The sequence below is a fragment of the Dipodomys spectabilis genome, unplaced genomic scaffold (assembly GCF_019054845.1).
Source record: "Dipodomys spectabilis isolate Male_0828 unplaced genomic scaffold, ASM1905484v1 ptg000054l, whole genome shotgun sequence".
Lineage (NCBI taxonomy): Eukaryota > Metazoa > Chordata > Mammalia > Rodentia > Heteromyidae > Dipodomys > Dipodomys spectabilis.
The window spans coordinates 43,387,786-43,400,876 of NW_024870731.1; the positions used below are offsets into that span (position 1 = coordinate 43,387,786).

At 60.3% G+C, this 13,091-nt stretch overlaps 1 protein-coding gene and 1 long non-coding RNA gene across 3 annotated transcripts in view; one reads left to right on the forward strand and one right to left on the reverse strand.

Annotated features, from left to right (window-relative positions):
* Slc6a6 (solute carrier family 6 member 6) overlaps window positions 1–13,091 on the reverse strand; it is a 66,523-nt gene that overhangs the window by 9,767 nt on the left and 43,665 nt on the right. For both annotated transcript variants that reach the window (XM_042679635.1, XM_042679636.1), the window contains 5 exons: window positions 11,670–11,802; window positions 5,670–5,804; window positions 4,698–4,801; window positions 4,450–4,574; window positions 1,000–1,112 (listed from right to left, as the gene is read on the reverse strand). In XM_042679635.1, coding sequence (XP_042535569.1) covers window positions 1,000–1,112; window positions 4,450–4,574; window positions 4,698–4,801; window positions 5,670–5,804; window positions 11,670–11,802 — 610 coding nt within the window. The remainder of the gene's footprint in view (window positions 1–999; window positions 1,113–4,449; window positions 4,575–4,697; window positions 4,802–5,669; window positions 5,805–11,669; window positions 11,803–13,091) is intronic.
* Window positions 7,268–10,361, forward strand: LOC122107829. The gene is made up of 3 exons (XR_006147430.1): window positions 7,268–7,687; window positions 9,524–9,630; window positions 9,804–10,361. It is a non-coding gene; the product is annotated as an uncharacterized LOC122107829 (long non-coding RNA).

A 13,091-nucleotide genomic window follows, 5' to 3' on the forward strand; every position in this document is an offset into this window, starting at 1 on the left:
CGTGAGCCATGATGACATCAGCAAGCTCCTCCCATCCCGGGATCCTGGGGTCTGGGGGCTGAGTGACACTGGCAGTCGCCAACCACCAAGCCTCAAGGTCTGGGCGGACTGCAGCAAAAGGGCAGTGGCATCCTGGGATGGTGTTGACGAGATTGGCCCCAGCCTGGGTGTCCCCCCCCCAATCCCTGGTTCCCCCTCCCTATAGGGCAAAAACCTAGTGACTAACCACCTCTATTTGCTTACTCGCAAGTAGGTGCCATTCCCAAGCAGTCCATCTTGGGCCATGGAGATGTCATGCCTCGCTACTTATTAATCTGCTTTTGTTTTCTTCTTTTACTTCTGGAAGGAGTTCTAAAAGCCATGTGTGTGGGGCCTCTCCAAAGGCCAAGCTCATGAACCCAAGATGATGAAGGCGGCCCCCACTCTTGTTTACACGGCCCGGGTCTGTTTTCTGTCTCTGGGATGTTTTCATTCTGTTTGCTCTGCTGACCGGGGCCTCTCTTATGCCAAATTCTCCCTGCTCTGCTCTTGGCCCTGCGCGCTGACCACCTCCTCTCTGGACTCTTGCTCCCCTGCCTGACCCTGTAGGACTCTCCTGCCAGTTCTCACTCCCTGTGAGCCAGCCTGGCCACCTAGGGGGCTACGGCCCTCAGTGAGAGTGATGCTGGACACGGGCTCTCCTGTGTGCTCTGAACCCAGCACTGTTGCCCCTGCCCACAAGGGCATCATCACAACACTAGCCAAGATAAGGAAAGGATGCTCAGGAGACGGGTGACGGCCTGCAGCTGGGGGCGGACAGGTGTCTTCCAGCTGCCCTGTGTCCGTTCCCACTCCAGGATCCCACAGGATCCTTGGCTGGCCAGAGGCACTTAGCAGCATGATGGGGGTGGGGGTGGGGGTGGTATTGACTACAGACAATCCCAGATCCCAGTGTCAATGGATGTCACCTCTGCACGGTGCCCCAAGTCCTCTCCCAGGGCCGCGCCTCCCAGCACTCACCTGGCTATCCAGTCCAAGCAAGAGAAGCATAATAAAGAAAAGAATGGACCAAAACGTAGGGAGCGGCATCATCGTCACAGCCTTGGGGTAGGCGATGAAGGCCAAGCCGGGACCTACGTGGGAGAGAAAATGGGGAGGGGCACAGAGGGAGGCACATCAGCCGCCGGGCCCCCCGGAGCCCCCGGCCTCACATAACGGCACTGGCATCTGAGCTGAGCTGCTGCCTGGGAAAGAGACCAGGCCTGTCTTGCTCACTCTGGGGTGGGGCCGGGGGGGCCCCGTGACTCAGGAGGGGCCCCGTGTTAGCTTCTGTGCTCCTAGACGGTACAGGTGGCCTCCTTGCCGGCACGAATCCGTGGATGTGGGCTACCGGGCTGGGGCAGGATGCGGGAACTGGGCCTGCGGCTCAGGCAACTACCGACTCCAGATGACGACCCAGCCCCTCCCAAAGCAAAGCCATCCTGTCTACACTGGCTGGAAGGAAGCCAAGGGAAAGTTCTCGTAATCTGACCACATTATGAAAAATATAAAGTTTCTATTTTTGAACTGATGGCCAACACACCATGAGTAGAAAGGAAAACAAAAGACACACATTAGAACCACGCCCAGTAGGGCAAACGGCTCTTCAGGGGTACAGCCATGGTGGCCTCGGACCTCCAGCCTCCAGCCTCAACAGGCACCAGGCCAGAGGTGGGCAGAGGTAAGGGGAGGCCAGCCAGGGCCTGGCACAGAAGGAGAGGGTGCAGGCACAGGACCAAGCCTGGGAGACAGGAGCCACACGCAAGTCTTTATCTACTGTTTCCTCTTTGTATCTCCCTAGACCCGCCCAGGCCCCCAGTCTCCCAGCTGACAGGTTGAAGGAGAGGTGACCCCAGGAGCCTTCTTGCATTCAGGTTCTCTGAGACGCACCAATGCCCAGAACAGGGGTAAGAGGGTGCTTGGGCCAGACCCGCAGGTGGACTTGGGGAGGGGGCCTGCCAGCTCAGGGAGCCTCTTACTGAGCTCACTGGGATGCAGAGAACCGCTTTGTCCTGTCCCCCGGGGACCGCAGCGGACACCAGGGGAGGGACGCCAGGGGTTTGCCAGGGAAGGCAGGGCTCGCGGGCCTGGGCTGAAAACAAAACCGCCCTGCCCCAAAATGGACAAGAAGCAAAAAAGGGTCGGAGTCCAGGAGGCATGTGTTCAAGCAAACGTCAGAAGCCAAATGAAAAAACTATAGAGTAAAACTCCACAAAAACACACCATTTTTTACAAGAAATTGGCATCCGAAGTCACACATTGTCTGGCACTGACACTCCCACACGGGACGGGGAGAATGGGTCTCCACAACGCAGAGTCCACACAGCCTGAGGTCCCCAGCGACACAACGACCTGGGCGGCGACGGAGGGCGGCTGGGCTGCCCACAGGGAGGACGGGGAGGGGTGGGGGACAAGGGCATGCTTCCTGCCTGGGCACCTGCAACCCTCCCTGGAACAGAAGCCAGAGTCCAAAGCCACGGGCTGTCCACCTCATCTGACCACTCTGGCCGAAGACCAGGACCGCGGGAAAGGCCCACGGTGACGGGCGGGCACCACTGCTGACTCGGGACAGGGCTGAGCTCCTCTCAAAGCCCAGGGCGAGCTCAAGGTCGGGGGAGAGTCCAGGAAGAAAACCCAGGCGCTCAGATCCGGATCTGCCTCCTCGAAAGGGAACACACGTGTGACTCCCGGCCTGCATGCCAGCGCTTGACGCGGTGATTACCTCGTTCAAACGCCCTTCTGCTTAATACTGTGCTCGTTAAAAGCTTATTAGGGAAACAATCACCCTTGATGTGCTGGCTGCTCAGACATCACCGTGGGGAATGAACGACATCTTGGAAGTGGGCAGGAAGAAGAAAACAACTTAGGCTGACCACACATACGGATGCAAAAATACCCAGCTGTCCACAGGGAAAGAATTACGTTCACCTCCCGCTGCCAAGTCCACGGCCAGCTATCGGCGATTAGCAGTCAAGAAACTGGCCTGCAGGCCCTCAGCAAAAACACAACAAAATAAAACAAAAACCCCAAACCCCCTGGGTGGAGGGGAGGGGCTCTGAGCTGGGCTTCCCAGCTCTTTTCCCACCTTGCTCTGAGAACCCACAGGTGGCCGTGGGTGTTTCCCGTGTCCTCACTCTGTGGGCTTCAAGGGGGACCCCCCCCCAAAAAAAAGGGAGCGATGTAGACGGCCGAGTGGTGGATTTGCGAGGATGGTTCTACAGCTCTGAGGCTCACAGGGCCCTGGGGCTGCGAGAGATGAAGGACCCAGGCTCATTCTCACGCTGGCAAGCCCATGAGTGTGCACGGGGTAGGATGGGGAGGTGGGCAGGGCCCGTACTGGAGTGCCCCCCCACCCCAGGCAAGGCTCCTGCCGCTCTCAGACTGCTGAGCTCATCCGAGATGCCAGACGGGTGCTAGGGCAGGAGCTTGGGGTTCAAATACAAGAAGGCAGAAAATATCGGGGCTGAGGAGGAGAGAGGGCACCTGCCCCAGGTCTGCGGAAGTCCCCGCATGACACCTTGCCTTTCCTTCTGCTGCAGAAGTTGGGCCCAGCGCCCTTCCCTGCCTCTGGTGGGGGGCAGGGGGGAATTGGTGTGAACCCACAAACCCTTTCCTGCCGACAGCTGGCCACCGGCCGCCCTCCAAGGCCTTGCGAGGGACTGGGGGAGGGGTCTGTGACCCAAACCACTGTCGTTTGAACACAGCGGGTCCAGGACCTCAAGCAATCAAGGCCAAGTCCTGGAACCCAGTCCCTAGGATTCCAGAAGCATCTTTTCTGGAACTCTGGGGTCCTGGGGTCTTAAGCTCCAAACTATGCAAGCCTGTGATCCTAGGGCGTCGACTCTAATGACTCTAGCTGTTCCCAGGAGCAGCACCTGGCCTGGGAGGGGGTGCACCCCAGGGGTGATGGGATCCTCGTGTCCCACACCCAGATCAGTTTGGTCACCGCCCCCAAGGGTGGCCTTCCCTGTCCTCAGTCCCCCTTTCCCGCTTCCAGCCCCCACTGAGCTCCGAGCCCACAGTGGAGGGGGTGGAGCCCAACAGGGAAGAGACGGGGCAGAATGGAGGAGCAGGTCTGCCTAGAGGGGACTCGGGGCGCAAGTACAGAACAGAGCGGTCGGCTGAGAAGGCGGCGACGGGTGCAGGTGGCGGCTGCCCGGGCGGGAGCTGGGGCACGGGAGGGAGGGAACCACCCCACCACGGTGCTGTCCCGCTCGAGCCGCCCCATGGGCCAGGTCGCCGTGGAGACCGTGATGGCTCCTGCATTCTTTGCTACTGGGGGGGAGCATCCTGGTGGGAGTGGGGGGTTGGTACAGAAGCCAGGCTGGCCCCCCATCCCCCTGGGGTCTGGCTTCATGCCTACAGTAGTACTCACTCGGCTTACACACTAGGTGGCAGTGCCCACCACCACTGCCACCAACACCACCGTACCTGACTCAGCCACATCGGCAATGTCCACCCCTTGCTCTTGTGCCATGAAGCCCAGGATGGAAAAAATTGCGAAGCCAGACACAAAACTGGTACCACTGTTGAGGCATCCCAGCAGCATACAGTCCCTAAGTTACACATACGTCAGGGAGCAAGTTAATTCACAACACAGGAAGCCACGCTCCCTACTTGTCTTCTTTAACATCATCGCGCACGCGCGCCCGCGGCCGGCCGGCCGGCGCAGCACTTGCCTGTATGAGTTGTACTTGTACTTGTTGTAGCTCCCCAGCGAGGTCATGGCCCCCAGGCAGATGGCGTAGGAGAAGAATATCTGGGTCCCGGCATCAATCCACACCTGGGGGGAGGGGGGGGGTCGGCAAGGAGAGGGGGTTGTTAGGGCCGGCCGAGGATGGGGCTGGCGGGGTGGGTGTGGGGGGCAGGCTCCACTGCAGAGGGGAATGCCTGTGGTGGTCTCAGCGCCGCACTGACACAATGCTGAGTGGTAAGGAACCCCGAGAAGCTGAGGCCACGTCTGCTCCCCGCCTCCTGCACCGGCTGAAGGACTGGGCTGGAACGTTTCAGTGACTGGCCCAGCGAGGGTCCCCCTCGGGCCCCTCATCTCTGAAGGGTGTCCTGCACAGCACTCGGGGCTCAGGGCCCAGGTTACGCCCGACCGGGGTGCGGCTGCCGGGGATGGCTACCTCTGGGGACCGGGCTCAGAGGGGAGCAATTCCCTGTGGGGTCTGCAGGCAAGGCGGCTCTCTGGAATCTTCCAGCCCCCAAGGCTGTGAAGCTGCCTTCCTGCTGGCTGCCCCCACCCCACCCTGCCCGGGCACAAGGGAAGGAGGCCCAGAGAACCGCCAGTCCCCTGGGAGGTAACCAGAAAGCTGGAGCGTTGGGGCCCCCTGGGCGCCCATGCGGCCCAGGGGGGAGGTCCTGGGAGCCCCACCTTCTGTTCCCAGGATGCTGGGGGCAGAAGTCCAGACTTCTGGGAGTGCCCGGCCCAGAGCCTGAGGCAGCCTGCCCGCCACTGGCTGGCTCCAGGAGCCATGTGAGCCATCAGCTGGACAAGCAACTCTCCAGCGGGGGCCCATGGAAAAGTACCAGGGGGAGATGCTGGGGTGCAGCTCCGGCCGGCGCACTGCCCGCCGCACACTGCTTGCCCGCCCGCCCGCCCACCCGCCCAGGCGCTGGGTGGAGGGAAGGCCGTACACCGGCCTTACCTGTGGGTCCTCGAGGCGGGTGATGTCAGGATACAGGTAGAACTTGATGCCTGCACCCGCACCGGGCAGCGTCAGCCCTCGGACCAGCAGCACCAGAAGCATTGCGAACGGGAAAGTGGCTGTGAAGTAGACAACCTGTAGAGGGCACAGAGATCAGCTGGGCCCGGGGCACCGCTGGCTGCATCCTTTCCTCCCCAGGAGCCGGCGCGGGCTCCGAAGCCAAGTTTCCTCTCCTGTAACCTGAGTATGACACAGGACGCTCTTCCGTCACTACCCCGCCCGGGTGTGGGGCTCAAACTCAGGGCCTTGTCCCTAAGCCCTTTCACTCCAGGCAAGCGCTCTACCGCTTGAGCCACAGCACCACTTCTGGCTTTCTGGTGGTTCATTGGCAATAAGAGTCTCACAGACTTTCCTGCCTGGGCTGGCTTTGAAATGAGATCCTCAGATCTCAGCCTCCTGAGTAGCTAGGATGACAGGCGTGAGCCACCAGTGCCCATTGACACAGCGTGTGTGTGTGTGTGTGTTCCTGGGACTTGAACTCAATGCAATTCAGAGCCTTTTGTGTTGGAAGCTAGCTACCACTTTAGCCATGCCTCCACTCTGGCCTTTTGTTGGTTGAGAGTCCCACAGACTTTCTGCCTGGGCTGGCTTCAAACCTTACTCCTCTGATCTCAGCCTCCTGAGTAGATACGATTATAAGCATGAGCCAGCATCAGGCCACAGGAACTTTTTTTTTTTTTGGTCGGTTGTGGGACTTGAACTCTGGGCTTGGGCACTGTCCCTATGCTCTTCAGCTCAAGGAGAGCGCTGTACCGCTTGAGCCACAGCGCCACTTCTGGTTTTCTAGTGGTTTATTGGAGATAAGAGTCTCACAGAGTTTCCTGCCAGGGCTGGCTTTGAACCGCGATCCTCAGATCTCAGCCTCCTGAGTAGCTAGGATGACAGGCGTGAGCCACCAGCGCCCGGCTCACAGGAACTTTTAAAATGGAAAAAGTCCTATAAAGATTTGTATTTGGACTTGGAACGTGGCTCAAGTGGTAGAGTGCCAGCCTGGAGCAAAAGAAGATCAAGGACAGTGCCCAGACCCTGAGTTCAAGTCCCAGGCAGGTCTGGCAAAAAAGAAAAGGAAAAAAAATTGTATTTATTGTGCTTTAGGTATCACATAAGCCAGGAACACAGTGGTGGAGCAAGAAAAACAAATCCTTGCCCTGGGGAGACAGAAAGCACAGAAGAGATTCATGTATGGCTGCAAGAGGCCCAGCCCGGTGATGGGCACGGGCACTCGGCACGGCCCGTGTGGCCCTACGGATAAGCCACTGCTGCTGTGTCCACACCTCCGGCATCACAGGACTGCCAACACATGGCAATAACTGTCTCAAAACAAACTGAACCAAAACAGGAAGGTGAGGGCTCCGGCCCCAGCAGCCTGGTCCCCTCACTCTCGGGGACACGGGGCCTGTGGCGGAAGCGAGACCACCGAAACCACATCGGACCCTGAGCAGCTGCTCGGGAAATGGGTTTAGGGAAAGAACAGCCAGCGAGGGCGGGGCCGCCTCCCCCTGGCCTCTGGGAGGCGCCGGCCTCCCCTGAGTCATACTTTAAGTCCCTGCCAGGCTGAGGTCAAGTGTGCGGTGGAGCTTAGAAGTGCTGGGCGGCTCCATGGACGAACCCGCCCACCCACCTCCTGCCCCGCCTGCCCGCCACTCCACAGGGCGACAGGAAAGCGTCCACGATGGGCAGGTCCTGAATTGCCCTGAAGACACCCTCACCCCCGGGCTGGAGCAAGACCCTCGCTCTGAACTGGGCTCCTCCCTGGACGCCCCCCCGCCCCCCGACCTGGGAGCAAGGGGCCTTTGCACAGGCTGGAGTCCCCAACAACAATCCCAGCCAGGGAGGCCTTCTGTCCCTACCACCCATCCCTGGGTGCTTTCTTCCTCTGGCCTCCGTCTCCCCAGAAAGTGGCTCTTCCTTCTCTTCTCTGAGGCTGGGAGCCCTCACAACATTCCTCGGACAGGAAGGTAGACCAGGAGGGAGAGGGCAGGGAGAGGGAGGGCACGGGGAAGTGGAGGGGGGGGACAGAGGGGTAAAAGAAGGCAAGTTCGCCTGTCCCCTTCCTTCCCTGCCCAGTTCCGGGCTCTGGGTCCTGAGCAGGCCACACCGGGGCTGGTGAACAATGGCTGCAGACGGCTGCCCAGCAGGGGTCCCCGGAGGCCCCAGCTTCAAAGCCACCAGGCTGTGGCCAGGCCTGAGGGGTGGGGTGGGGGGGTGACGCCCTTGTTTTCCAGACCTCACTGATTTGACCAGTGTCTGCCCAAAGCTAAGCCTCCTTGGCTTCTTACACTTTCTTGAGTTAGCAGGGGTGGGGCGGAACTCGCTTTAGGACAGGTGCTTTCAGGGTGCCCATCTTGTGTGTGTGTGTGCATGGGGGGGTGCTGGCTTGGCTCACCCCTGTCTCTGGACAGGAGTCCACCAGGCCCGGCTGCGCCCCCAGCCCCGTCTGGGAAGTGCTCGCTCTTGTTTTACAGGCCGGGCTGCCCAGCCCCTGAGGGCCAAGCCGTTCCCTCAGCTTTTCCATGCCACCCCTGGGGTCCCAGGGGAAAGGCTGGTGCCAGCCGCCGTCGCCGGCGGGCCCTGGTGGTGACCCAGCAGGTCTTGCCGTGGGACGCGGTACTTTTCCACTCTAGCTGGAGAACCGCGGTGGCTCCTCTGAGCCCTGGATGCGGGTGGAGCCTTTCCCCAGACCCCTGGGACACGGTGGGGGGGGGGGGGGGGCGGGGACCTGCCAGGCACAATGGAGCCACCACCATGCCCTTTGGGAAGCGAAGGTCCAGGCAACAGGGGTCACTCCTACGTGCACGGAGGGGAACCACTCACAGGGGAAACCGAGGCTGGGAGGAACAGAGGACCCAAGCAGTTTACAGGAGCAGAACAGAGCTCCAAACTGGGCCTGGCCCTGCCACATTTCTGGGCACTGGACAGAGGAGCCACCCCAGAGGGTGGCGTGGCACAGGTCTGTGGTCTTCCTGTGCCGGCATTGGCCCTGCCCCTGCCTGAGCTCCGTCCTTCGTGGCAGCAGGGTCCTGCCCGGCTCCCGCCTTACAGCTGCACCTCAGCCTGGCCCAGGAGGTGGCAGAAGGGGGCACTCAGGGCAGAAATGGGGGTGCCCAGGGCTAAAATGCAACTTGGCCACTGACAAGCTTGGTGACGTGGGCCTCGGTTTCCCTAACTGCCTGTCTGAGAGGTCGGCACGCAGAGCTGTGAGTGGCAGCGTGGCCGGGGCACGTTGCAGGCCCTCGGACCAGCAAGAGGGGTGCAGGTGCTCCGTCTCCCGGGCAGCCTCTCTCCATCCCCGGCCCTGGGCCCGTCCCGGCCTAGCCCCCACAGTGGCAGGGAACTTGGCCCAAAAGCAGGCTGGTGGGTGGCTCACACCCAGCATGGCTGTTTGCCTTGGCTTCCTGGGGCTGGCCTGGCCCTGTATTGTTCTGGGAACCATGCCTGCCCAGCGAGGAGGGTGTACCTGGGGGTGGGGCCGGGAAGACGGCTGGCCGGGCACGTCTTCCCTCCTAGCCCACTGCCTGCCACACTCCTGCCTGGCCTCAGCCGTGTTACCCTGCCTGCCTTGCTGCACTTCAAATGTCGCTCCCAGCACCCGATAGGCATCAGCCTCTTCCATCAGACTGGAGACGCCCCACGGACAGAGGCTGAGCACACCTCAGGGCCTTTGCACGGGCTGTTCTCTCTCCCTGCAATTTCCTGCTTCACTTCCTTCACATCTTTGATTGTAAGTCTCTGGCCTCCTCACTTAAAATGACTCCAATACTCCCTGCCTTCCTTCTTTCTTCCCGTTATCACAGGATTCCTGCCAGACTCTTCCTGCCCAGCCACCAAAGCCTGCACAGTGGGGCTGGACAGCCCCATTCCAACCACAGGCCTGGCACACAATGAGGGTCAGAAGTCACCAGTGAGTAAGAACATGATCAGGTGTCTGGCACTGCTTGGCACCAATGTGCCACAGGAAATTCCTAGACTGACTTCTGCATGGGGAAACTGAGGCAGACTGAAAAAGGTGATAAGTGTGCAAGTCTGAGCAAGCCGTGTACTGGGTGTTTAACCTTCACGCCTCTCCTTTCACAGATGGGGCAAGTGAGGCTCGGAGCTGTGGGCATAACCTCAGACACAGGTCACCATTCCTCTCCAAGCCTTGGGTACCGCGCTGCTTCCGCAACAGTGACAAAATGGAGTGCTTTCAAGGCGGAGGTGGGCTTGTGGGAGCACGGCGCCCCCTCCCCGCCGCCCAGCCCGTCCCCACGGTGGCTGTGTGAGCCGAAGGCTGGACCGCTTCCTCTCCCAACGGGGGGCCAGGGTGGCAGAGTGGGCAGAGGGAGAGGAAGCCATGGCCTGGGTCAGGGCCCGAGGCCGACGCAAAAGGCTGCGGCACTTTGGGGAGGTGGTGGAATCATTAGGATCTGGGGGCCTAGCCAGAAGGAAGTGAGGTCATGGGAGGTGTGGCCTTCAAGAGGATGTTAGGGCTGCCTCTTCCTGTCCCTGTCTCTGCTCACTCTCTCAGCCTCCTCGGCTCACACACAGCCACTACGATGTATTCAGCTGCCACAGGCCCCAACGCAAAGGGTCCACGTGGCCACGACTAGAAGGTCAGATAGCATGCACCAAATAAACCTTTCCTCAAGTTGATTTCTCCCAGGTATTTGTCACAGCGATGGGAAACTGACTGGTGGGGGCTGGGGGGGGGGGGCTGCACACAGCATGCCCCATTCCGGGACACTTCCCCTGCTACCTGGCACCCTGCATCTTGAACAGCAGGTGTTGGATTTCTGGAACCTTTTCCAGATCCACAATTGTGCCTTTGTCCGGGGCACATGCTTGGCCCTAAGTTCAGGTGAACGTGTCAGCCACGGACCTTTCTCCAGACCCTGCTGTATTCAGCTTGCTGGTGCCCTCGAGTGCCACCTAGAGAGATGCTTTTATGCCGGGGTGTCTTTAATCCTAGAGAGCTTGTGTCCCACAAAGATACAAATGGCCAAGTCTGTGTGGCGACCGCTAACATCCAAGGCCCATGCCTGGGTGTGGATGACCCAGCACCTGAGGTCAGCTCCCCGCTGACAACAGCTCCCCGTAGGGTCTGGATATCAGCCAGAGCCCTGCCTGACAGGAACCTTAACAGATTAACATCACCACTGCTAGCACACACCAGACACAGCTCTGCAAGCCTTCACACACGTGTGTATCAGTGGTCAGCTGACCACTCCTTCATTGCCACTATCAGCGAACGGCACGCCCTGCAGCTGCAGCGTTTGCTCCGGCTACGGGCGAGCCTTCTATTGGCTGTGAGTGGCTTCATTATTAGCTAATGTTTGCAGGAACAGGCAGGAGGGAAGTTACGGTGAAACTTTAGTTATAACTCAGTCTGACCCAGCCCTATCGACACAGTCCAGTGGTTCCCAAACCATCAAGGGCATCTGGTTTACCTGAAGATGGGGCCCGGCCTAACCTGGCCTGGGACGTGTGGGCAGCCGGTGCTCTGAGCCCCGGGTGTTGCTGAGGCTGCTGGCCCTGGGCCTGGGCAGAGCCAGGGCCTGTACTCGCCTCAGATACCACATACTGAACCGTGGGGCCGCCCGGCTGGCCTCTGCCTGGCAGCTGACGTTGCTTACAAGGCCCACAGTGCCAGTGTTCCTTTATTGCTAACATCTGCATCTACTACCAACACCTGGGGCTAGGAGGCAGCAGTGAGGGGCCGGTGGCAGGGGGGACGAGCTCATGGGAGGGGCCTGGCTGCTTAGCCAGGAATTGTGGCAGCTGGTCATTAACACCCACAAAGTGCAACGGGACAGCGTGACAGGGCAGCTCTGCCACTGGGCTTTATTCATCTCATCTACCGCTTCCCTCCCTTGGCTGGGGCTGTGTGGGCAGGGGGGGGGGGGGGGGAGTCCGTCTGTGTTGTTTCTGTTCCCTGAGGCAGGGGACAGGTGTCCAGCTTACCTTCCCCGTGGACCTGACGCCCTTCCAGATGCAGAAGAAACAGATCAGCCAGACTAAGAGAAGGCAGAGAGCGAGGTCCCACTTCAGAGCGCCTGGGTGGTCGATGCCGGGGGACAAGCTCAGCACGTTGCGCCTTCGAGGAAACAGAGGAAGAGGTCAGGGGCCAGCCTGGGGCATCGCGCAGGCCCCCGCGACCTTGTTTGTCTTGGGACGGAGTCGTTGGGCCGTCAGAAGCAGATGGAGGGCTGCAGCTGGGCCTCAGAGGCCCGGGGCATGTGCGGCACATGCACAGGTCTGGCGTATGCAAAACCCCTCCTAAGCCAAGTGAACTCCGGGTCATGAAGTCCCCAAACCTCCGTTTCCCCATTTATAAAAGGAGAAGTCGCCCTCACCCAGCATTATGGGCCCTGTCCCTTTCATTCTGCCCAACCCTGACTGTGAGCCAGACCTGGTCGTGCATGCCTCTAATCCCAACACTAGAGAAGCTGAGACGGGAGGATGGTGGGCTTGAGGGCAGTCTGGGCTACTCAGCAAAGCTTTCCCAAAGACCCGCTGAGGTTTGAGCCCCTGTGCCAGGTGTCGGCTCCCCCTCGGGAAGCACACTCCCACGCAGAAGGGGCCCCATGGCCTGTCTGTCCTACAAAAGGGAAAGATGGCTGGCCAGGCACTGGTGGCTCACTCCTGTCATCCTAGCTACTCAAGAGGCTGAGATCTGAGGATCGTAGTTCGAAGCCTGCCTGGGTAGGAAAGTTTGGGAGACTCTCATCACTGATGAACTACTCAGAAAAGGCTGGAAGTATGACTGTGGCTCAAGTGGTAGAGTACCAGCCTTCAGCACAGCCAGCCAGGTTCAGGGACAGAGCCCAGGCCCTGAGTTCAAGCCCCAGGACTGGCAAAAAAATAAATAAAAAGGGGGACAACAGCTTCCACCCTGCGTGCACTTGGAAGCCACAGCATGAAGACCGTGAAAAAACCCGCAACTCCTGGCCTGGCCTCCGGCCCCTGACCTCCACGGTGGGGCTCGTCCACCAGTGGGACAGATCAACCAGGTGACCGGGGCGAGGTTCTGATCCTGAGCACACTGCCCTGACCCTAAGCCTTTGGCCTCCTCTTCCCGACACTGCCCACCCCACCTGGGACTGTGTGCCCCTCAGACTTCTGCCAGAAAACAGGAGCTGGCACCCACTTGCCGGGGAGGCCGGGCCCAGGGATCTCATGGATCTAAGCGCGCAGCTGAGCTCACTGGGGAGGCTCAGGCTGCCGCCTCCAAGCGAGCAGAGCAGGCGACTGTCAGCCTGGCCTAGGGGGTCTCCGGACCTTTGCACCGTCCACACGCTTCCGCAGCTCGCCTAGGTCTTTTCCTTCGAGGCCCTGTGCGGATGCTACTGCCCTGAGCAACAGCCATTCCCGGACACCTTGGGT